The 25,815-nt window shown below is 45.0% G+C and overlaps 1 protein-coding gene across 1 annotated transcript in view; it reads left to right on the top strand.

The window, feature by feature from the left end:
* The window catches only part of LOC145527319 (calcitonin gene-related peptide 2), a 178,971-nt gene extending 153,761 nt beyond the window's left edge, over nucleotides 1-25,210 (top strand). Inside the window, exons 7-10 of the mRNA XM_081545072.1 lie at nucleotides 21,297-21,391; nucleotides 21,662-21,808; nucleotides 23,759-23,943; nucleotides 24,755-25,210. Of these exons, the coding sequence (XP_081401198.1) occupies nucleotides 21,306-21,391; nucleotides 21,662-21,808; nucleotides 23,759-23,918 (393 nt within the window). The 5' untranslated portion in view covers nucleotides 21,297-21,305 and the 3' untranslated portion in view covers nucleotides 23,919-23,943; nucleotides 24,755-25,210. The remainder of the gene's footprint in view (nucleotides 1-21,296; nucleotides 21,392-21,661; nucleotides 21,809-23,758; nucleotides 23,944-24,754) is intronic.
* The last annotated feature ends 605 nt before the right edge of the window (nucleotides 25,211-25,815 follow it).

The following is a 25,815-nucleotide window of genomic DNA, read 5'->3' as shown; positions in this document are numbered from 1 at the left end:
AATCAGTACCCCTCAGATTTTGCTGTTTAACTAGTTGTCCTTCTGACAGTCAATATCTAGTTTTTATTCTTCAGGATTTTGTGGGATCTGCTGCAGAAGCAAAATTTCTACGAGTTGGTTTCTGGGAGAAATGGCAGGAGGTGCCAATCCTATTTCCACCTCTTAGCTGCACTTCCTAGCTAATGAGGATACAGCACAATGTTGGTTTAATACATATGTTGCATTCTGGAGGACAGCCCCCAACATGGCAGAAGGTCCCTGTGATGCTGCCTTAGTTCCTCAGATCATTCCACCATTGTGTAAGTGATACTTCTGGGGATAGGGGATTGTCCCAGCCAATACTGTGTGGGACGCAATATCAAATAGATGAGGCATTCTTAAGTCCTTGAGAAGTGGTGCTGAGCAGGGAAGGGAAACCCATGTCAACAGTATGTATCAGTTGTGATGAGGACAAATAAGTACCCCTTGTAGGGTGTATGGAGTGTTCTCTAGACCCTAAAATAGGTTAATCCTGTAAAATTAAACCAATAAAGTGAAGCAGATTCTTGATCATGTCAACATCCAGTTTCCTGCTGTTCTGTGTCTTAGTTAACCACAACTGGAAGGCAACCTCAGTAATTTTGATGACCTACATTGCAAGGGTCATCACCACTCTGTTTACCGCTACAGTGGAGTTCCTGTTGCCTTTAGATCATGAATAATCCAACTCCAAATCCCATTGTGAGGTTTGCCTTCCTAGGGCCACTGCTGGGACTGTCTTAGCCTGGGTTTCCTAGAAAACAAGATCTGAGGTAAAAACTTACATTCCTAACATTTTAGAGAGGTGTTTAAAGTAGAAATGAAGGGAACAATAAGTGAGACAAGGGAAGGAGGGAGGACAAACACACAGGGATGTGCAACTGAGTTGGTCGCTACCTCGTGGATAACAAACCCAGTGGATTGCCTGGCCCACATGATGTATTCAGAGGAGCCAAATAAGCCCATGCTGCACCTTTGAAACAGTCCATGGTGTGGGGACAAAGGAGGGTAGAGGAGAAAAGGCAGAGAAACTTGTTTGCTTTCTCCCATCTTCTCCCATGGGTTTAAGCCCATCCCAGGTGGCATTAGGAGAAGGCAATGGCACCCCACTCCAGTACTCTTGCCTGGAAAATCCCATGGATGGAGGAGCCTGGTAGGCTGCAGTCCATGGGGTCACTAACAGTTGGACACAACTGAGCGACTTCACTTTCATGCATTGGAGAAGGAAATGGCAACCCACTCCAGTGTTCTTGCCTGGAGAATCCCAGGTACGGGGGAGCCTGGTGGGCTGCCATCTATGGGGTCACACAGAGTCGGACACGACTAAAGCGACTTAGCAGCAGCAGCAGCAGGTGGCATAACTTGTTCTTTACTTCTCCAGGTAGCTGCTGTTCCCAGAGCTACCTGGAGAAGTGCATTTGCAGGACCCTCCTTCTCTATCAGCCCTGTATTATCTGGGGGCTCTTGATCTGTGTGTGTTGTGGCAGCATGGGGGGATCGTCAGTGTCCTGCTCTGTGACCATGGGAATTGTGTTAAGGCTGCTTGGTTGGGACACAAGTAATGAAAAGTGGGTGTGACCATAAGAACTGGGTCTTGCATAAACTGGGTCTGTTCAGAAAACATGGGTGTGTTCAGAAAATAGTGATTTTTCCTAGACTGTTACCCTACAGGATCCTTCTCTGCCTGGAAAATTCCACAGGCATAATCAAGAATACATTTCCAGCATGAATTCTTGTAAAACATTTATACTTCTTGCTTTCCTTAGGGGACCTAGCAAAGTGCCTGCCACAGAAAAGGCTCTGGGCAATTTGGCTTTAGAAGACTTACAGTTCTTACAAAGCCATCTCCAATGTCTGATGGACCCAGAAGACAAATTACCTCATTTGTCTCTGTAATTAGCTTCTCACAAAGTGTACATATTAGCAAGAAAATGAAAAAAAAAAAAAAAAGCTCACTATTTCTGACATTTAATTTAATTACCTGGGTCATTTCTATAACTTAAATCTCAACCTACTGGAAATGATTTTTATCCTTTCTTGAACAAATTTGCTATTTTTTTTTTCTTTGAACACACAGGCATTAAACCATTTTTCTCAGTTAGGACAAGGCATTTGAATTCTTATGTCTTTTTATAATTCAAAGCTGTTTAATTTTGAAATTAAAACAAGAAGGAATACCCATTAGCTTAGATTATATGTTTAGTAGGTGTATTTTATGTTTAGTTTCTGGGGAAGAGTGGGGATGGGAGGGTGGCAGAAGAGAAGAGGAAATCCAAGGAAGTCTAGAGATATATTGATTGGTATTTAGAAATGAGAGAAGACTTTTGATTGTTTGTTTGTTTGTTTTTTACAACCAGGAAATCCTGTATTACAACCAGTTAAAATATTGAGATTTCTTATCAGCATTGGTAAATTAGTTTTCTCAATCAATATTGCAGGTGGTTGAACTATCATTTTGTGAAATTCATCCCATGCCAGTAAGTTATATCCTTCAAGAATTCATATATTAATATGACAAAAACTATCAGTCATTGGGATCGTTTAGTTAAACAATGCCAATCATTTGCAAAAATTCACATTAAAATAAAGATCTTCACTATTCTTTCAGAGGTGAGAAGTATGGCTATGGAAGGGAATGTCGCTCTGGTCTCAGACCACTAGTGAGGGAACTAAGACCTCAGTTAGTCCTACTTCAGTAACACTTTCACAGCAATTTGAAAGGTTTAAAGTTTTTTTCTTATTAAAGACACCAAGGCAGGGATGGCAAGGATGAACCATATGAAAATGGAAGCTATTTGGAATTTGCTTCCATGTTTATTACATATATCCATATGTCCCATATGCATGCATGCTTAGTCGTGTCTGACTCTGTGACCCACGGAAGACTTTAGGCACTCTTTAGGCACTATTGCCTAGTCTGTACAATAAGACAACACTGGAAATAGACACAGTATATCTTATCTATAGTATAAACTACATACAGAATATATTATAAACAAATATATGTAATAGGAGAAGGCAATGGCACCCCACGCCAGTACTCTTGCCTGGAAAATCCCACGGACGGAGGAGCCTGGTAGGCTGCGGACCATGGGGTCGCTAAGAGTCGGAAATGACTGAGCAACTTCACTTTCCCTTTTCACTTTCATGCATTGGAGAAGGAAATGGCAACCCACTCCAGTGTTCTTGCCTGGAGAATCCCAGGGACGGAGGAGCCTGGTGGGCTGCTGTCTATGGGGTCGCACAGAGTCGAACACGACTGAAGCGATTTAGCAGCAGTAGCAGCAGCAGGTGGTATAGTGGTAAAAAATCTGCCTGCCAATGCAGGAGACATGGGTTTGATCCCTGGATTGGGAGGGTCCCCTGGAATAGGAAATGGCAATCCATTCCAGTATTCTTGCCAGACAATTCCATGGACAGAGGAATCTGATGGGCTTTAGTCCATGGAGTTGCAAAGAGTCGGACATGACTGAGCAACTGAGCACGCACATGCAGTGTGTTTTGGGGGTAACCACTAATACCTTCCCATCAGGGAGTTGAAGAAGCCTTTAACCAAAATTGTATGAATTTTAGATCCTTTCTAACCCTTCTTGTTTTTACCAACTAAGTTAGGAATCTCCATCCCATGCTCTGTCACCCAGACTGATCTTCCTAAACTGTGTACTCCTTGGCACTACTGATAACCCGTTTACTACTGAGGACTTTCAGCCTGTCTGCCTGCAGTTGCCTCAGGTTCCATCCCTGAAGCAGAGAGTTCGTCAGAAACAAACTTATGCAATACAGGAGATGGGGTTTGGGATATACTTCCCTTCACATGCCTGAGAAATGCCCTTTGCTGTGTGCTACCACTGAGGGAGTTGTTTCCACAGTTCATCTATTTAACACTTGTTCACTTATTTACATTTGTCAGTTTTATGGAGTTATAATTTTTCAGTTTTATTGAGTCTCAAATAAGATTGTGAGATACTTAAAGTATATATCATGGTGACTTGATATACATAACATTGTGAAAGGATTTCCTCCATCTAGTTAATTTATATACCCATTACCTCACATATTTATATATTTATTTATGTGTTGTGAGAATTCAACACATATTCACTTAGTGCTTACTTTGTGCCAGGGGGATATGACAGGTGCTAGGAATACAGACGTGAGTAAGATGTGTCTGGACCCTGACCTCCCAGACCCCACACTTTAGTAGACACTGCTGCTGCTGCTGCTGCTGCGTCACTTCAGTCATGTCTGACTCTGTGCGACCCCATAGACGGCAGCCCACCAGGCTCCCCCGTCCCTGGGATTCTCTAGGCAAGAACACTGGAGTGGGTTGCCATTTCCTTCTCCAATGTATGAAAGTGAAAAGGGAAAGTGAAGTCGCTCAGTCGTTTCCGACTCTTAGCAACCCCATGGTCTGCAGCCTACGAGGCTCCTCTGTCCATGGGATTTTCCAGGCAAGAGTAGTGGAGTGGGGTGCCATTGCCTTCTCCGTTAATAGACACTAGGGACAATTTAATAAGCAGTTTCAGTAGTGAATGCTGGGCTAAGGGAACTATAGAGTGCCTTGGAACTGAATAACAGGTGGGAGGCATCATGGTAAGTTTCTGTGTAGGAGGACCAGTGTGTGACATGTGAGAGAAGAATGTGTAGAGATTAGCTATATGTGGAATGTTTTAGTGTTCTCAGAGACTTAAGTGATTATTCAAAGTTGGATTGTGTTGCCTGAAACAACCCCCTTTATTTAAGATTGTCCCTGTCTCCCCCAAATCCCAAAATAAGTGCTGGGCTCCAAGTCAGATGAGCTGGGGTTTGAATCCTAGCTCTCATGGTGAGTTTTCAGAGTTTTCAGTTGTAGACCACAAAATTCCCTCTAACTCTGAGCAGAAAAGTATTTGTTCTGGGAGATTAGGCAGGCTGAAGACACCAGGGAGGCCAAGGACACACACCTCGTTACCGCACAGCTAAGAACACACGGCTTCGGGAATCACTCAAGCATACCACAGGTCTGCTCTGGGTGGTCCCCTGCCTCTAGTGCTACTGCACCTATGATATTGGGGACCAGAAACTGAGTTCCCCCTCAGTTGCTCCGGAAGAAACACATGGAGAAATACCACGTGCAATCTCCACAGAGGGATGCTCCTCCTTGTCATTTCTGCCTCCAGGTGTTGCTCCTGAGAATCTAGGCTGCCCATGGAATCCAGTTTCAATGCCTGGGTAATGCCATTTCTAATTTTCCAGCCTCTGTGATGGCATATTATACCCAAGACGAATTGTGTGTGTTGAATGAACCAGTTTTCTTTATATGTCACATCCAATTACTAACCATCTAACCTTAGGGAAATTGCTTAATCTTTCTGTGTCTCAGTTTTTTCGTTTATAAAATGGAACTGGTAAATGGACCATATCTCACAAGGTTATTGTGAAGATTAATAAAATATATTACACATGCTGTAAAGATTACTACAATAGATAACAAATGCTAGCACTTAGTTTAGATATATGATATTACAAAATAATGTTATCGTCTATTCCTGCTATGATTATTATTATTATTAGAAGTAGCCTTACCTCAAAAGGAGCTGCATGCCCAGGGAAATAGCTGAGTCTGACTGGCTTTACTTTGAACTACCTTTTCTGAACATACATATATTACGTTGCCAAGCCCAAGGACTAAGGTACATTATTGGTAGACAGAATGGATGAGATTGGGGATGGAACAGGAAAGGGTGGACAAGACTTAACAACACCTAACAAAAAACTCCTGATTGCCTGTTAAACTGTCTAAAATTCAACTGTGAACTTTTAGTCTTTTGGGTCTCTTGTGTTTTCTAGAGTTTTTTAAGAATTGCAACAAAAGCCATTGTCAGTCCCTGTCTTGTATTTGCCTGCTGCTTATTTTCATTATGAATCCTCCACAGTAGGATAGTCTCACCACAGAAGAATTCATCTTAATAGTGACCATCCTACCACCTTAGAGGGCCTGGAATTGTTACAATCCTCAAAGCACTTGACAGCTGCTTAGCTCCATTTAGGGTCCTTTTAGATCCTCTTGCTGGAGACCATCTTTTTTTTTTTTTTTTTTTTTGCCAATAGTTATATCTAGAAATCTATGTTTCATCCAGTACCAATTAGTGCTCTCCCTACTTGTCTTATAGCCTGACAGACACTTAGTTGTGAACTGTGTTGGTGTCCACAAATCAGCTGCCTACCTCTCTACTCCATTTCAGCAGCTTCAGAGTGGGAGGGGGAATTTTCCTTTCCAGTTCCTCCAATTATCTGGTTGGATGTTGGGGTGAGGATTCATACCCTATGACTGAAGAGTGACTCAGATTCTTGAGTGACCCTTCCCCCTGTGGAGTCCTGATCGCTGTATTTCACCAATGAGTTCTGACAGTCAGTGCTGATTGCTTTTGGAATTAAAAATCTGTCTTCTCAGACACTACCATGCTGGACAACCTAGCCATCTTCAGCTAGTCTCTGTATTTAGGTTGTATTTCTCCAATCTCTGTATAAAAATCTTCTACTCCAAGATCCCAGCCCAGGTCCACCAGAATTATGACTAAAGTGAGATCTTTATGAGCTTCCTCTGGAAAATCCTAAGACAATGAGATGGAAACAGGGTAGATAAATTTGGAAGAAAGGCCAGCAAGTACTATCTGATCTTTGTTTGTATCCTTTGTCTGCATGATCAGCCCTGGTGACACCATTGTTCAGAATTTGATGTACAGAGCAATTTGTATACACAGCAGCCCTTCATTTTTCAAAAGGATTTATTTTTATCCCCCAAATATCCTTCAATTTATTTATCCTAAAGGAGCCCTGCTTCTTTGGCAGTTTTCCTCTGGCTGCATTAGTTGGAAATCTCTGTGAGCACTTCTCCTTGGCTGCTGATCCCTGTCTGATTGACAGCATCTAGGAGATGACCTCTCTCCGGGAAAAAGCAGAGGGATTTCTCAGGAATAACTAAAAGTCTTTTTAGAAAACAAAGCCTTCTTCCAATCACTTATAATTTTCCTCTGAGTGCTCAGTAAAGAGAAATAGCTCATGGAAATCTCCCTTCTTGCATTTACCCTTTGAAGGACAGCAAACCTCTTTCTGCCCATTATATAGAGCTCTTTGGCCAGAACAGTAACTTAGAAATGTCACCTTTTCATGGAAGGGTCCTGTCTTTAATATGCAGAGTAGATGGAAGTCTCTAGAAATGTGAGCACGGTGTAAAAAGGATTTTGCATTGTAGTGTGAATGATGACAATATTTTTAATCGAGAAGAGCACTGCTGTGCATGAGCCAAGAGACTCTTTCTCCTGCTGTTGGGAGCCATTTCCTTCAGGACTCATCCCACCAGTCTGTCATCAGGTGAGAGTGTTTCTTGGGCTGCACGCCAGTTCTTGGATGGCTGAAACACTTGCCTGGACTTTGGCTACTCGCCCCATAGTGCTCTCTGAACACAGAGTCACCCACGGTGACTCACATAGAAAGCTGTTACCTCATTGTGTTGACTTCCATTGTGTGGGCTGAAGGTTGAGTTTAGCTGGAAGAAAGGATGATGAGAACCAGAGATGAGGTGGCTAATTGACAATCTCAATTACCAAATGACACATGAAACCATAGAAGCTCTTAATAAGGAAGGGAAGGTGAGAGCTTTGCCCTCTACTGGATTTCTTTTGCAATCAGCTACTTGTGAGTCACAGCTGATCTGGGGGCAGGTACAGTGAGTTCAACAGGATTTAGGCAATGGAATGAGGCTTTTTCAGTGAACAACTCCCAGCGGGGCCTCACAAGAGAGAAGGGTAGAAGAGGACTCACATTTCTACTAAGTGGAAGGTAATAATCTGGAGAAATCTTTCACTGAGTGGCTGTCCCATGCTCGTGTAACCCAGATCTGAGCTGAAGTCTACCAATCCTTTACAAGAGAGTCAGTTCAAACCCTTATTTCACGCTTTATCATCTCTTGGTTCCAGTTTTTACATGTGCTGTCTTTGGTTCTGTCTCATGTGGACTCTGAGATAAAAACTCAGTGCCTTCCTTGATTTCCTCAAAAATAGTCCAACAAGACAGAAAAGATTATCATCAACTTTATTAAAGATATGGGGTAAAGGAAGAAGTCACAACACAGCTTGACAGGTTAATAAACTAAATTTTCATATTAGGCATTTTTGTTCTTTTCCATTTTTTGTCCCTTACCTCATCCCCTAACTACCAAGAAGAGTTTCTCCCTTGCTCTTTACCCTTGTGAGTTCTGGGGCTTCTGTTGTTTCCTCTTTCTCCTTTCACTTCCAGACTGCTCTCTGGGAACTTCAATTTTTCATCCCTCTATCATGCAAAACAATGCAGTTTCCCCTAACTCCAGATCACAAACTTAGATGTCCAAACACATCAATGATCTAACAAGGTGGTGGTGATGACGAAAAAACAAAACAAGCAAAAAAGCAAAAAAAAGTTGTTATACCACTACTCTTCATTTAACAAATACATGCTAAGTGGTTACTATATGCCAGGCATTGTTCTAAGCACTGTCCATCTCTCAATAGAATTTGGATAGCATCTCTGCATTTTCAGGATTGCTACCTGATTTCAGTTGGAATATCACATTTGTTGCCCTAGGTCAAGACTTTGGTTAACTTTGACTCATGCACCTGATGGTTCATTCATTCTTTTAATTATGGAAGATAGACATCACCTCTGACCTATGCTGTCCATCCACTGTGGAGAAGTAGTCAACTAAGGAGAGACTAGGCTCTGGTCTTGGGACTGGAGGCTTCCTCTCTGAAAAGTTCTGGGGTGTTGCCATGGTCTTCAGATATATTGGAAAGATGTGTGATGATCATAGGAATGTGATGGTCTATAAGGGAGCTAATTTGGTCCCCCAAATTATAACAATTATGGCTGGGTACATCTGGGAGATGACTGGAGCTGCCTACAGTTCACTCTGCTCTCCAGGCCTCTTCTATACAATTGAGCTCATGAGACCATTTATCGAGTGCTTCCTGTTGGTTGTTGTTGGTTGGGTCAGTTGTGTCCGACTCTTTGTGACCCCATGGACTGTAGCCCACCTGACTCCTCTGTCCATGGAATTTTCCAGGCAAGAATACTAGAGTTGGTTGCCATTTCCTACTCCAGGGAATCTTCCTGACCCAGGGATCAAACCCGTGACTCCTGCATCTCCTGCATTGGCAGGTGGATTCTTTACCACAGCGCCACCTGGGAAGCCAAGAACTTCCTGCTTCTCCTTAAATATCTACAGTTGACATGAAAGAGACAAATTAACATAACTATTTAAATGTGGGCTCTGGAGTCAGACTGTCTATACATAAATCCTGCTCTTAAGTCTACTGGATATGACATTGAGCTACTACTTAACTTCTCCATCTTTATTTTTTTTCCCAGATAGGTAGCAAGGATACAAATATCTGCTTCATAAGGTTGTTATTAGATGTGATAGTTAATTTTATGTATCACCTTGACTGGGCTACAGGGTTTCCAGATATTTGTTATACATTATTTCTGTGTGTGTCTGTGAAGGTGTTTCTGGACGAGATCAACATTTGAATTCATAGACTGAGTAAAATATATTTCTTTCCCCAATGTCAGTGGACGTCAGGCATTCCATTGAAGCCTAGAAAGGAAAAAAAGCTGAATAAGAAAGAATTCTTTCTTTCTGGCTATCTTTGAGCTGGGACATAAGTTTTCTGCCTTCAAACTCAGACTGGAACTCTGTCATCTGTTTTCCTGGGTCTTGGCTTGCTGACTGTAGACCTTGAACTTCTTAGAATCCCTAATCATGTGAGTCAATTTCTTATAGTAAATATGTATGTAGTTTCCTATTGATTCTGTTTCTCTGGAGAAGCCAGATTAATACATAAGGATTATGTAAAATGATCTAAGTAGAGCTCTCAGCATACTGCTAAATGTTGCAGAGTAAGCATTCACATACTTAGCGATTCTTCAGATGTTTATCAAATCCAACTTTTATGCTGGGTACTGTTCCAGGAACTGGAGATACAGTGGTGAACAAGGTATTCAGGAGACTGCTCTCAAAGAGCCTACATTCTAGCAAAAGAAGACAAATAATACACAAATAAGTAGATTTCAGAGATGATTTCAGAGAGAGTGGTAAGTTCTGTAAAGGAAGTAACACAGGTTGATGTCAGAAAGAGACTGGAGGGATTCCTTTAGATAAGATGGTTGTGGAAGGTCTTTTTTAAGTAGGTGATTTTTAAGTTGCAAAATGAACAGTGATAAGGAGCCAGCCATCAAAAGTGGTGGTGATGATGGTGATAGTGGTGTGTGTGTGTGTGTGTGTGTGTGTGTGTGTATTGTGTGGTGTCATAGAAGGGGAGGATTGACAGATAAGAAAAACATTTCTAGGCAGAGGAACCAGCAAGTACAAAAAGTCTGGAGTGGAAAAGGTCTTGGTGTGTTAGATCTAAGACTTCCAAAAAGTCCAATGTGGGTATCTGGATGAGGGGAGACTGTCATTAGAGGATACTTCTGAGATGGATAGGAGCTAGACCATGTCTGTCTTAAAGCTATGGAAAAGCATTTAAATTTTTTATCCTAACTATACTGGAGCATTGTAAGAAGAGGAGTGACCCAATATGATCTATGCTTTTAAAAGATCACTCTGAGCATTACGTGGAAATAGGATTACAGAGGCAACAGTCAAATCCAGGAGACTAGTTAGGAGACTACTGAAATTGTTCAGGCAAGAAATGATGGTGACTTGGACTATAGTCCCAAAATGCCATGGTCTAAATGTTTGTACCCCTGCCCCAACCCCAATTCATATGTTGAAATTCTAATGCAGTTGGGGTCTTGGGGAGGTGATTAGGTCATGAGGGCAGAGCCTTCATGAATGAGATCAATGCCCCCATAAAAGAGACCCCAGAGAGCTCCTTTGCCCCCTTCTGCCATGTGAGGATACTGTGAGAAGTCTGAAACCTGGAAGAGGGCCACCCCCTGACCATATTCCCACAACAATCTCAGGTTTCCAGCCCCTAGGACTGTGGGAAATAAATTTCGGTTGTTTATAATCTACGTAGTCTGTGATATTGGCAAAGGCAATGGCACCCCACTCCAGTACTCTTGCCTGGATAATCCCATGGACGGAGGAGCCTGGTGGGCTGCAGTCCATGGGGTCGCTAAGAGTCGGACACGACTGATCGACTTCACTTTCACTTTTCACTTGCATGCATTGGAGAAGGAAATGGCAACCCACTCTGGTGTTCTTGCCTGGAGAATCCCAGGGACAGCGGAGCCTGGTGGGCTGCTGTCTATGGGGTCGCACACAGTCGGACACGACTAAAGTGACTTAGCAGCAGCAGCAGTCTGTGTTATTCTGTTACAGCTATCTGAATGGACTAAGATATTGATGAACACAGGGATAAATGGATGGATTTGGTATGTTTGGGGGGCAGGGAGAGTAAATATGAGTGGAGTAATAGTTAATATATCTAATCAATGGATTAGATGTAGTTGAAGGAAAAAGAGGAGTTAAGAATGATACTTACATTTTGAGATGAATCTACTGATTATTAGTGCTACCATTTACTATGATGGGTAAAAGTGAGGGAAGGACAGATTTGGACAGAAAAAAAAAAAACCAAAATTCTTTTTTGACATGGTTATATAGAGAGACTTATTAGACATCCAGGTGAAGGTGTATGTGAATTACTCAATCCTCATCCAAACCTCTTCTTGCAAGCTTCTCTATACAGGCTAGAAAATTAAAGACATTTCTTCTCAGGTCCTTTTGGGGCCAGAATGCACACAAAGCTTGGGCTCTGGCTGTCAGAGGCATTTCTAAAGCCTGGGAGGGCAAACGTGAACATTTTACAATAATGGGTGTATGACAGGAGACTGGATATTCTGAGGCAACCATGGAATTCCCTGGAGTCAAAACTGCTATAGGCAAGCATCAGTGGACTTCCTACTTTGACATTTCCGTGGTGTGATTAGTTTTTCTCTTGGGTGTGTGACATCCGCAGCTGATTCTCTGGCTCTTTAAAAAAATTCTGTAAGCTACTCAATACCTTGTAACAAGTACTATCCTGTTTAAATTAGCTTGGAGAATTCTGTTACATACAACTAAATACCCTGATGAATACAATATCCAACGTTAACAATTAGCATTATTGCTATGAGTCACTCTGCTACCTCCCATAATCCTCCATCCTTTCAGGTATGTGTATGAAAATTTAATTTCAACCCATCAAGATGGAGAGCTGAAAACACCCATTCATGAAAAAAGCCTGATATAATTATCTTCCACAATAAACAGAAGATATGCCCCAGTAATTTCTTGGCCAAGGAAATTTCTAAGCTGCTAGGTTTGAGAAAATAGGGTCTGTTCAACAAGAAATAACAAATCAAGTCATGAAAACTAATAAATCAGGATTGGGGAGTCTCCCTTCCTCCCACCGCCCCAAGCTCATCCAGCATTAATGAGTCTTTGGCAGCGTGTCCTTTATATTTTCCTTTGAGTGGAAGGGCTTCTGTGTGTGTGTTTGAGTTATTGCTGCAAGAGACTAGAGGGCACTGATTTTTCTGGTGTTTGCTTACTGACGAAATGGGCACTGAAGATAATGGACCCTAAGACCCAGGGACCACCAAAGACTTTCTAAATACTCTGAGCAAAGACCTTAAGAATCAAGTGAGTGGGAATAGTCAACAAAGTGACATCAGCATATCACAGCCTGTTTACTAATCTTTCAGGACACAGTATGGACAAGAAACGTATTCTTGCCTATTTTTAGGGAGGGTCATTAAGCAGTGGCATACTTTTTATAATAATAACATGGGCTGTAGCAAATTGTCCTAGAACCTCATCAATCTTTCCTATTATTGTATTTAACTGTAGCTTTCTACTGCAAGCACCTATGACCTGGGAATTTTCTCTGGCCAAGGACCCTGGCCATGCAGGACTGGCTAGATGTGCTGGTGAGTTGGCACCTGTGGGAGCAGTCCTAAACTGGTGATGGACTGGAGTTGGTGGATAAATAACTTAATACTTCTTTGAGTGGAATAATTCTGAGGCTTTCTCTTTTTTTTTTTTTTTTTGAGGCTTTCTCTTTAAGTGTTCCAGAGGATCTCCAGCAGGATCAAGTTGCCTACAGCTGCAACCTGCTTATTAGCATACTCTGTAATGGTTATCTTCTCTCCCCTGTATCATTTCCCTGTTCCCTTACTGGTACAACTCCCAAATAAATGGTTTGACTTGAGTTCTGCTTCTGGAGAAACCCAATGTAAGACAATGGTTAACATGTGTATAGCACTTACTAGTTACCATACACGGTTCTAAGCACTTTAGGTTTATTACCTATTTAATCCTCATAGTAGCTGTATTAAACTGTATTAAATAAGTAATATTATCCTCATTTTACAAAGGAGGATCCTGAGGCACAGAGTGTTTGAGCTATTTGTCTATGATGAAATAGCTAAATAAGTGTGCGAGGCAGAATTTGAACAAAAAACAGTCTGGCTCCAGAATCTATGCATCTAACCACTACTCTATACAGTGGATTGTCATCTGCAATACTCTAATCACTAGCTAAATGAGGCTGTTTACCTTTAAATTAATTAAAATAAATTAGAATTCAGCTCTTTGGTTGCACTAGTTATAGTTCATGTGCACAAGAGTCACATGTGGCTTGTGGCAATTGCCCTGGACAGCACAAATTTGGAACATTCCCATTTTTGCAGAAAGTTCTATTGGACAACACTGTTATGCAAGATCCATTTTTAAACCTATGATCTAACTCAAACTTCCTTAACATTATAGAAACAGTCACTTATCCAGAAACACCCTTCTATAGAAGACATGGGCTTCCCAGGTGGTGCTAGTGGTAAAGAACCCACCTGCCAGTGGAGGAGATGTAAGAGACCTGGGTTTGATCCCTGGGTGGGGAAGATCCCCTGGAGAAGGAAATGGCATCCCACTCCAGTATTCTTGCCTAGAGAATCTCATGAACAGAGGAGCCTGGTGAGCTACAGTCCATAGGGTCACAGAGAGTCAGACACAATTGGAGTGACTTAGCATGCACACATAGAAAATATAGTTGACGGCCAGAAAATGAATTAGATCTCTCTGCCATTTCTCACAAGAGAGACACTCAGATCTTTCTCTTAAGCTTCCTTACTTCTAATTTGCTCCAGCCAGTCCTATTAAGCATGCTTCTATTGTTTTCCTGATGATATTGAATTAGCAGGTGAAAATTCTGGTAGATTGGCCTGAGGCTAGAGGCAGATATATTAACAGTGCCCAGCAGAAACCATGAAAAACCAAAAATGTGATCTTGAGATACTGACTATGTGGGTCTCATAGTCAGCTAAATATGAATAACTAATATGCTAACTGTAAACAATGGACCAAGAGCTCAAAAACACAGAAGTTGGGGTCAAAAGGTATGGAGGTAAATGGTCCAACTAAGTTCATCCCTCACATAGGATGCAACACTGTGACTGATGTTCTCTTGATGATGGCTGTGAATCATCCAGAGGAAGTTAAGGGGAGAATGTCATGCATTTTAAAAGTGTTTCCATCCAAAATGACTTTTAAAAAGCTTGTTTTCCATTTAAAGTATGTTTCAGTTACCTGGGAATTTACTTTAGCAAAAACTCTCATTTTTCTGAGAGTGTTGAATGCAGGACATTTTTCTCTAATGAGGTTTACAAGAAAGCTTTACCTGTATTGCTACTTTCATTGCAGTATGGAATAATGCTCTCAGATAGGGAAGATATAGTCAGTTTGGGTTCTGTGAGTCTGAGCCAAGAAAGAAGTTTAATCATCTCAGAGGAACCCAACCTGAGTAATTCCTTGACGTCATTCACTGTCCATCTATCAGAGTGACGAGCTTGGGTCTGGGCCACCATGCTTTGCTCATTCTCTGGCAGACACAGAAAACTCTAAAAATAATCTCTAAGAAAGGACTTCTGCAAGTTAGATGTTGGCATCTCTATTTCTCTGGGGTTTGGAGGAAGAAGCCTCCCAGGCAGGTTGCCTGTGATGGGAGTGGGACTCCATTGAGGTCAAGTACCCAGTGGATTGAATCAAATTCGAGGGCTCTGCAATGACCGTATCTCCTACCCTTCCACCAGTCTTTGTAACTGGTTAAGCAGAAGAGACAGCTGTGTAGTGACATACATTTCTAGTGCAAACTCCTCTGGTAGGGCAGGGAAAGCCATCAGGAAGCAAGGACTCCAGACAAGCTCTGGGCTCTGAGGAGCTGGTTGCCTCTGTTGCTGGTGTTATAGACAGGGTTGAAAATTGGAGTAGTTGCAAGCCTTTAAAAGGAGTAGTTAGACCTAAAATTTTCTTCTCTATCCTATGTAGTTAGATGACTGGGCCCCAGAAAAGACTGGAAGATTATTATAATGAATGATAAAACTCTCAGCCTCCTTCTTTGTTACTCATCAGTTTATACTCTATCCCCCAACCCCTATCCCAGTAATCCTTGCAGGAATCCTCTTAGGACATGAAGAGCCAAGAGGAAAGACTTACAAGTTATTTTTAGTTTAGCATCCCTCCCCCAATAGAAAGGCAAGGTTGCTTCTTATCTAATCATTTTATTATATTCAGGTCTATCGATGGACAACTCTGCCATTCTCATCTTCTGATTAGCATGTTATTACCTCCCTCTTAAATATCAATCAGCAGTTAGGGAGAACTAGAAATATGAGGGTAATCTCTAAAGTGAGAAAAACAAAACAAATAACCTATATTTAACAACTCCAGAGAGCTAGAAGAAGATGTTGTACCCATTAAATAAAAACAGGAGGATGTAAAAAGTAACACAGGATTTTTAAAAAGTTATTGCAAGTTAAAACTATGATCAAAAGAATTTAAAAACAGTGTAAATTTTTTAAAAAGTCTCCCAGAAAGTTGAACAAAAACAACAAAAAGATAAAATTATCAAAGAAATAAAGCAAGAAAATATCCCGAAATTGAAGAACACAAATTTTCTTATTGCAAGTGTTATTCCAGTACTTAGAACAATGAATAAAACTAGCCCACATCCAAGACACAACATCATGGTATTTTAGAAGACTGGAACACAGGGAGGGAGAGGGACAGAAGGGGAGAGAGAGAAAGAGAGAGAGAGAGAGAGGTCCTTAAAAAAAAAAGGGGGAAATGGATTTCTCAACAGTCACACTGGAAATAGGAGACAAGTAGAGAATGCTTTCACAATTTCTGGAAAATCTATCATATAATGGTGAGTTTGCTCCACCAAAGTGAGGTAGTAAACCAAGAATGAGGGACAAATGTGACACTGGAAAATGAATAAACAGGTGATGGCAGAAAGAAAATTAGACAAATGAAAAGAGAGGGAATGACTAACTAAAAGTAAAACGTACAAGGAAATGTAGTCAAAGTATACTATGTAGCTCAGCTAGTCTGTACATTGTCTTAATCATATAAACCCTGAATATCTGACAGATAGATATTACTGTATTGTGAGGATGTGAGTGGGATAGGGGCTTCCCTCATAGCTCAGTTGGTAAAGAATCCACCTGCAATGCAGGAGACCCCAGTTCAATTCCTGGGTGGGGATATGTATGTGTTTCATTTGGGTGGAAGGTGGTATACAAGGACTCCTGTTAAATACATCACTGTAATATAAGCATCAGGAGGGCAGGGGTTTTGTTTTGTTCACTGTGAATTGCTAGTGCCTGTAACAATGCCTGGCACGTAGTAGGTTCTCAGTATTGTTGCATGAATAAAACTTTCCCTTAAGGGATAGTTCTCCAAGGAAATTTGTAAAGAAAACAGAGAGTAAGTTAAAGTAAATAAAAATAAACTTCAAAGACTATAGTACATGGAATCTGTTTCTCTCTAAAAATTAATGACTATCATTTTCAAAATGTAAAAAATAATTACATAAAATAGTTAAACCGAGCATGGAAACATTTGAGACAATTTAAGAGCAAAAGATTATTCCTGGGAAACCATTTGCTGTAAATCCTCATGCTAGTTGGTTTGACTGGGATGCCTTGAAGCTCAGAACAGTTCCAGGAAAATCAAAATGTAATTTTCTCGATTTAGAAAGCAAGGCATTTTATTGACTATTTCTTCCATTCACTCACAAATATAATAAAGGATGGGTTGAGGGGAAATGCCTTATTTTGCTTTTCAAGCTGGAGTTCGGAAGAGAAGCCGTTCCTCTCACGTTATATTCCAGAAAGTTTCCACCAGGACATCAGGATTCCTTTCATTAAATAAAAAGAGGTACTTCTTTGGATCAACAATCTGCTTTTCCATCTAATGGATCTAAATTGGGTGCCGTTCAACTTGGCTACGAATTTCCTGCTGACTCTTACTGTAATGAACCCTTGGAACTGTTCATTCATTCATCCCCTCGCTCACTCCCCTGTCACCGAACTTTTGCTGTGCACCTACTATGCTCCAAACACTGTGCAAAGACACTAGTGGAGGAAGATTAGGTCAGATAATTCTGGGTACCCAACAAGATACTGTAAGCGCGAAACCGGGACTATTTGTGACAAGATGGGCCTCCGGTCGGGTGCGCACTCCCCTTTCTTGTCAGAGCGCACGGATTCGAGCCTCCGCGGCTTTTACAGAGACTTTCACCGACTTCACCCTGGCAGGATCTCTGCTCGGGTTCTGGGCCACCCACCGCATGCGGAATGAAGAGCGCCCCAGGGATTGTATTGTGCTCAGGGCGGCCATAAGGCTGTGGGTCCTAACACTTCAGGAAACTCCGAGTGACACAGGATCTGGAGAGGATGCCAGCTTTTCAGCCCTTAACCCTAAGAGTTCAAAGTTTTCCTAAATTCATATTTTGGGGCTTCTAGGGAGGCAGAACCCCAAACCCGATTCCTCCTGCGCTCTCTGCGGGTTTCCCCGGCTCACATCGCCACAGATAGCGAGCTTGGTGGACGCTGGGGAGCCCGGGCTCCAAGGTCGGGGGCTTCCGGGTCTTTTCTCGTCCCCTGAGCTGGCCCTCTCTGGGGAGCAGGTCTGTCCGGGGCTGCTGGGCGGGCTACACTCTGCCAGACCTCAGTGGTCCAGGATGAAGCGGGGAAGGGGGCAGATATAGTCAGCTCCCAGCGACACCTGTCCACCTGGCAGCCCCTTTCCCCGGCCAGAATCCCGGAGAGGGACGCAAAAGTGTCTCCTCACATTTGCATTACTCGGACAGACGAGCCCCCAAGTAAAAGGCCGCTTCGGTGTCACCGGTTGCATCCGAAAGCGAGCCCAAGAACTGGGGCGCAGAGAGACAGTCCCTCCGGATCAGCCCCCGGCCACCTTCTTGGCGCCGCGCAGCCTTCCTGGGAGCAGTGTGGACTCCGGGTCCTGCGCCCTGTGCCTCCTCCCGCCGGCATAGCAGGCCTGGCAAGAATCGCCCTGTTTGGCGCACCTGATTCTTTGGGAGTTTCGATTGCCAAGGTGTTGGAGGGCAACCCTTCTTTGGCCCTCAAGCAGCGTTCTGTCACAGAAAATAAAACACGGAGGGTCTAGACAGACGTCCCCTGTGGTCCTTCCTGACCCGCAGAAGCGGTGGTCACCAGCTGCGGGCCTTCCGCGAGCCTCTGGCTTTACTCCTGGCCCCGCACCTCTGGGTAAGGTTTCCTGAGAGACTTCGCGAGCTCAGGAGGGCCCGGCGGGCGCGTCTAGTGTCGCCGCGACCACGTGGTGCGGGGCTAGCCTGAGGCTCTGAAGGTGGGTGCCTCCTTCACTCCTCCCCTACTGCCTCTCCCCTCAGTCCCTAGGCGACCCTTCCAGAGCCGGGATCTTCTCGCTGCGCCTGGGTGTCTTGGGCGCCCGCCTCGCGGACTCCAGACCCGGCTTTTCTTAAGGAAAAAGGAAAAGGCAGATATAGTCAGCTCCCAGCGGCACCTGTCCACCTGGCGCGTGTGTCTATATGCGTGCTGGGGGGGTGGGGGGGAGCGGGGGCGGTGGTGGACAACGCGTACCCCTGTGTACATAAAACGTGCCTGTTTCCGAAAGCAGAAACTCGAGGTGTTACTTTCGGATCAGCGAGAGGTAGGGTTGGGTGGGTGCGCGCTCCCTCCTTAGCTAACAGCCGGTGAGGTCGCGTCTGTTGCAGTGAGTGCTGGCGGTCTGCGGAGTGTCCGTGTGTGAGTGCGAAAGGAGAGCGTGTGTCTGGGGTCCAGGTAGGTGAGTGCGGTGTGCACCTTGCGGGAGGCGTGAGTGCGCGCACTGCCAGCCTGGGGCTTCGAACCTATGCGTTCCAAGGTTGCCCTTTGGGCTTCCAGCACCCGTGGGTGGACGCTGACCCCGGCCAGCTCTGCAATCGAGCGCTTCAGGAAGGTGGGGCTGGGGTGTGGGGCAAGACAGGTAGAAACCCGGACACTGGCGTCCTGGCCCAGCAGCTTGGCAAACAGAAGGCAGAGGAGTGGGACAGCTGTGTAAACCAACTCCAGCGCCGCGGTGCAGATCCGCGGTTAGAGTGGGGGACGCTGAACTAGCAGTCGAGAATTCGAGAGTTCGGGAGTATAAGAGGGGTGTCTAGCTCTCTGTGTAGGCAGTGCCAGCTTAGCCCCCTCCCCAGTCCTCTCTTCCACTCCCACCTCTGTCCCAGAGGAGTGAGGCAAAAGAGGCCAGGTTACCAGACTGGAAGCAAAACTACTTCGAGGGGCCGTTGAAGGAGAGTAGGTAGAAAGAATATCACCCCATGTGGTCCAAAGAGCTTAACTTTTCAAAGATCCTTTCCTCTCACCATCCCCTTCCCCCAACGTGGTCTATTACATCTGATATCCCTTCAGAACCTAAGTGACCCGGCCGGGGTCCTTACTGGAGTGGGTGGAGGGGGTGCGAGGTCGGAGTTCAGGCGCAGAGAAAGTGAGAGGCACTCTGGCCCCTCACCGTCAGTTACACCAGTCACTCCCCCAGTTTGCTCCCACTTCCTGAACGTCGAACGCCCTCCACTCCCTCCCAGCCCTCCGGTTCCCCAAGCAATGACCTCATTGCGAATGACAGCCAGAGCGGACGGTTCCCCTCCCTAGTGGACCGGTGTGGGAGCGCGGGCAATGACGCAATCGGAGCTGGGTCGCTCTTGGCCACTTTGGATTGGCCGTGCGGACTCCTGGGGCCCTCCCCGCCCCCTATCACCCGCATAAGAGCCGAGAGCTCCGCAGAGAAGACGCCCACAGCAGGCGTTGTGTCTGTCCCCGGGACCCGCCGCTCGCCCTCTCCTGAAACTCGAGTCGCCAGGTGAGAACTTCCTATGCTGCTCACTCTGATTACCAGCCTCTGGATAGTTCATCTAATTTGCTCCATCCGCTTGCCTGCTTGCCTCTCCTTTGCTTCTGAAGGCCATCCCGGCCCACCTATAGCCAGGTGTTCCTAGCTACCTGTCCCGCTGGGAAGAAGGCAGAAGGTTGTGGCTGGCAGCTCATTTTCTTCTAACTAGCGCCAGTGGAACCGCAAGCATCCCCAGGGCTTTCCCTGGACGCTGGAAGCTCCGTGCACCCAGCCCTAGCTTCCTAGCCTACCCTGGTCCTCGGCCCCTGCCTTGGTGCCCGTCCTTTGCATGCAGGATCCTGCTGGAGTTTGGTCTGGGAGTGCCCTGAGCAGTCTGGGTCCCAAGGAGAGATCGTGTTTGGTTCTCCAGCCAGTTAAGCCCTGAAGCTTCCTCTGAGGCGTCTGCAGCTCGCTTGCGTGCCTGGGGCATTGACATGGGCTTGGGGCAGTGCGGTCAGCCGGCCAGAACACGGAGCTCATCTGGGGGAGCTGGCGCCCAGCACCTGCTGCTAAACCGCATTTCAGCAGAGACGGGATGCGCTGGCAGAGTCCAGGGACGATCCTGCACGTTAAATTACTCCCAAATCCATACCTAAACCCACAGACTGAGAGGTTAGCGCTCCTTTCCAATTTACCCCTCCTGCCTTCCTCTCCCACCCGTTGGCAGCGAAGTCCAGCGGAGGTGAAGTGGTCCTAGATTTCTCAGTCCCTAAGAAGACAGGCACAGTCTACAGCAAGGGTGGGTCCTTGCCTGGTTTCTGCAAAAGGTGTGGCTTTCTGTGCATGTGTGTAGCTTCTTCCTGGCTTTTCACAGAACAAAACCAGAACCCTCCCCCCCACCCTAGCACACCTATTTCTACTTTCCAAACTATTCAATGTAATGTATATTTTGAGAGTCAAAGCAGCCTATCTGGCAAATGAACTGAAAAGAGGCATGGGGAGGTGAAGTAACCTGCCTGAATTCTCAAGGCAGCTGTGGCCAAACTGGAACCTGGGTCTGTGGGCTCCAGACGGTGTTTGGTCTTGATGCAGTGGTAACGTCATTCTCCCTTTACAGAGAGGCATCATGGGCTTCGGGAAATCCTCCCCCTTCCTGGCTTTCAGCATCTTGGTCCTGTGCCAGGCAGGCAGTCTCCAGGCGACACCACTCAGGTGAGACAGCCTGAAGCCACGAACTTATTCCCCTTCCACTGACCCTGGGATCAGGCAGGTTTTTTGCCTCTGAGGTCACAGCAGCGGGAGGCTCCTAGTGAATCAACACCCTCAGGTGGACACTGGCCTTGAGCCCTGTGGGCTGGGAGTCAGGAGAGCCATGTCCTCTGGGAAAGCCACAGGGACTAGGTAGCCTGGGTGTTTATCCTGGGAAGGAGGCAGGCAGGGGCTCAGAGTTGCTTTGGGGGGTGGTTTGCTTCCTCTCTCCAGGTCAGCTTTGGAGACCCTCCCAGATCCTGGGGCACTCAGTGAGAAGGAAGGGCGCCTCCTGCTGGCTGCACTTGTGAAGGCCTATGTCCAGAGCAAGACCAATGAGCTGGAGCAGGAGGAGGAGCAGGAGGAAGCAGAGGACTCCAGGTAAGTCTCCCCTCCCAGCCCTGGCCTATTCAGGAGGGTGTAGCCCAGAGAAGCAGGAAAAACAACATCTGGCCAGAGTCCCGCAGGTTGTTCCTGTTCACCAGGACCTGGCACCCAGTCATTCTCAGCCTTCATGGAAGACTGTGGTCCAGATGCAGCTGGAGGGACTGTGGTTAGTTAGACGCATTGAAAAGATCAACTCCTGAAAGCTGTTAGGAAATGGTATGGGGAGATGTGGAAGCACTTATTCTGGGAATTGGTCTTGCCCTACTGAGGAGAATGCTCAGCATTGGATAAGTTAGGACTGGTAAGTGTGGAGCCAGGGGATGGGCCTGTTGCAGCTCAGGATGTCTAAGGAATTTAATCTGTGTATGTTCTTTCACACCTGCAAGGCACCTTCATTGCACAGTTGCAAGGTAAACCCAAAGGCCTTGCAGAGGGTGGGGTCAGGTAGTGCAGTGTCTGAGATAGGTCCGGGACCTTTAGATGTGTAGAATCTGTGGATATGTGCATGTTCTCACTGGACCAGACACCGTTCCCCATCCCCACCTCACTGTGCACCATGAGCTTTGAGTTCATACCAGCAGAGCCATGTATGGGACTTGCATCCACCCTGAGAACCTCTCTGCAGAGCAGGAAGGACTGAGCAGCATGTGGAATGCCAGAAAAGGTCACCCCTTCCCCACCGCAGCCCTGCCCCACTCTGCCCTGGCTCAGCGAACCTCTGAGTTCTCCTAGTGGAGGGTGTGTGAGCTGTGCCTCCTGCCTGCCCCTTCCACCTCTGCTCCAAGTAACCCCTCCCTGGTCTAACCTTCTGCATGACTGCCCCCGGGAGCAGTCCTGGTGCATGGTATTGTCTGGCATGTCTTTTCCCTGCAGCCTGGACGGCTCCAGAGCTAAGCGGTGCAGTAATCTGAGTACCTGTGTGCTGAGCGCGTACTGGAAGGACTTGAACAACTATCATAGATTCTCTGGCATGGGCTTCGGGCCTGAAACACCTGGCAAGAAAAGGGACGTAGCCAACAGCTTGGAGAGGGACCGCGCCTCCCATCTTGGGGTGCCCCAGGATGCCAACTGAACTCCTTCCACTCCTTCCTGATTTCCTTTCTTGTTCCCATGGATGAAATTAATGCATGCAGATTTCACTCTGATTGCTCTTCAAGCTCGTATTGGTAGCTTTGCTTATGACAAAGAATGCCAGGAACCTCAGGATGGAAGGAAAGACAGCAGGACTCACAGATAAGGTTAGAGATGAGAGAGTGAGGGAAGTTTCTGAGATCCCAAGGGTGTCATGGCAGAGCCCTCCAATTCCTGCTTCATCCCTCACACCTCGTCATTGATGAATAAATCTATTTTCTAAAAGGATTGACACTTTGGTGGCCATTACTCTGGTCCCCGTCCAAGGCCTGAGAGTGCCCAGGGCCTATGCTTAAAAGTAGCCTTCACCTTAGGGTAAGTGGGATACAGGGTGTGGTGAGAGTCCTGTGAACCAGCTCCTGCAATGAGAACAGGTGTGCTGAGGAGCAGGTAAGCACTGCTGGGGGAGGATGCTGCAAACCCAGTGCTCTGAGCCTCTTCCAGGTAAGACTTCAGAAAATTTTCATTTTCCATGCAAAGTAGTTTTGTTGGTGTTTTTGGCTGGGGTATGTCCGCATATGCTCCTTGTGTTTTGGGGTGGGGCGAATGTAAGGGATGGTAAGTGTAAGGTTTTAGCACTTGTCACATGGCCTAGAAGTGCATTTTTTGTGAAAACTTTTTAGGTAGGGCTTCTGGCAAAGGCTGCCAGGTCATTTCTCCTAACAGCCTTGATAATTGCATTTAGGAGAAACGCTTATTCTTAAGTGATATGTCAAAGAGCTACAATTCTCTTTCTGAAGGCCCGATGGGGTAGGCTTCTGTTGCAGCCTCTCACTGACAGGCCTTCTCTCCTTTCTCCATCCTGCAAACCAGCATCACTGCCCAGAAGAGGTCCTGCAACACTGCCACCTGTGTGACCCACCGGCTGGCAGGCTTGCTCAGCAGATCTGGGGGTGTGGTGAAGAGCAACTTCGTGCCCACCAACGTGGGCTCCGAAGCCTTTGGCCGGCGCCGCAGAGACCTTCAGGACTGAGCAGAGAAATGACTCTGGGAAGAAGGTGATTGCCTTGTATTGTCAGATGGGAGAAGGGATTTGGAGGTTAGGACCCACATTTTGAAACCCACTGGACATGGGTTCAGATCTCTTCTCTCCAATTACATTTTTCCTCTTGAGTTAGTGAGTTCCTACAACTTAGCTTAAAATCCGAGCACTAGGACAGGCTGTGCGCTTCCCTGGTGGCTCAGATGGTAAAGAATTCTCTCGCAATGCACGAGACCCAGGTTCAGTCCCTGGGTTGGGAATATCCCCTGGAGAAGGAAATGGCTACCCACTCCAGTATTCTTGCCTGGAAAATTCCATGGACAGAGGACCCTGGTGGGCCCATGGGGTCGCAAAGAGTTGGACATGACTGAGGGACTAACACACTCTTTCACACACACAGGACAGGCTGTAGAGATGCGGTGTCATCTTTCTCAGAAGAGAAAGATAGCTTGCTGAATTCAGAAAGGGAGGGCCTTCCAAATCTTAGCCTGGGTCACACATCATTAATGAATCCAGTTTTGGAAAGCCCTTTAGCATTGATTGATGTTCACAGATTCAGACAAGAGGGGTATAACTGTAATACTACTGCTAATATTAAAAGTGACCCCTGAACTGTTTTCTCATCATTTGCCATACAATTTTTCTCATATCTCATATCCATAATTTGTAAATAGAGTTCAGTAAAAGAAACATTTCTATAAATTTGTGTTCTTTCAGTAGTAATTGTGATTATTTCCTTCTTATTCTCCTACTTCTCTTTCTTTTTCTTCTTTTCCTCTTCCTACCCTTCTTCTTCTTTTAAATTTTATTTATTTTTTTCATCTCAGGTTACCATGAAGCTGAACTCACCACTTCTGTTAATTTCTGTTGACAACCACTTGGTGAGGAGGCACCATGGAAGATATACATGTTTGCATCCTAATAGATATTGAAAAAAAGCACCTTTATCACTTGAATGAATGACACTGAATGCAAAAATAAGCTAATTCCATATTTGTTGTGCATCTTTTTTATATTTGATTCTATGTGCAGTAAATGTGATGGCATCTCTCATTAGCTTATCTGGTAGCAAATTGGGTCTTTGAAAGATGTTCTGTTGACCATGGCATCTCTGCCAACTCTTAGGGGGACATTCAGTCACTGCCTCTGTGGCCGGTGGGGACACACGGTAATGGTGATGCTATGCTTTATTGTCCAAGAATGTGATTGTATAATTTGTTTAAGGAAATGTCAATATTATGCCATTTGTGAACTTCATTAAGATTAAAAACATATTTTGGATACACTTGTTTCAAGACCCTTTGGTTCATTTTAACAAGTCTTCCTATTTGATGATAATAGTAATAATGATAATTATAATAGACATATTTTGGGTGCTTACTATGGGCCAGATAATGTTCTAAAATAGTGCTTCATAGCTATTAATTCAGTTAATCTTCAGGAAGACTCCATGAGGCTAGACCCCATTATCACTTCCACTCTGCATGTGGGAAATAGAGGCATGGAGATGTGAAGTCCAAGGTCACGCAGGTGACCACTATCTCGTGGCATACACAGGTATTGATTTCCAGAGGAGAAGGGATTGAAACCACTGCAGTATGGTTGAAACCACTGCAGTATATGCTTTTCAGCAATGGCTCCTGACATTTTCCAGAGGCCTCTGAGTCACTCTTTGAGTTAACTGCCTCACACGGTAGATAGACCCTCAGATTTTTTAAGACAAATAGAAAATTTAAAACATATAAACAATCTAGTCTTTATATAATAAAATGAATCCCTTCTATTACTTGGTGCTATAGGCTGCACGTTTGTGTCCTTCTCAAAATGTTTATGTTGAAACCTAACCCCCAAAGTGATGCTATTAGGATGTGGGGCCTTAGGGAGGTGA

This window comes from Giraffa tippelskirchi, chromosome 11, assembly GCF_054371585.1.
Source record: "Giraffa tippelskirchi isolate mGirTip1 chromosome 11, T2T-mGirTip1v1.2.pri, whole genome shotgun sequence".
Taxonomy (NCBI): domain Eukaryota; kingdom Metazoa; phylum Chordata; class Mammalia; order Artiodactyla; family Giraffidae; genus Giraffa; species Giraffa tippelskirchi.
Note: the sequence above shows the minus strand (reverse complement) of the source record. Positions and strands in the feature narration are given on the sequence as shown.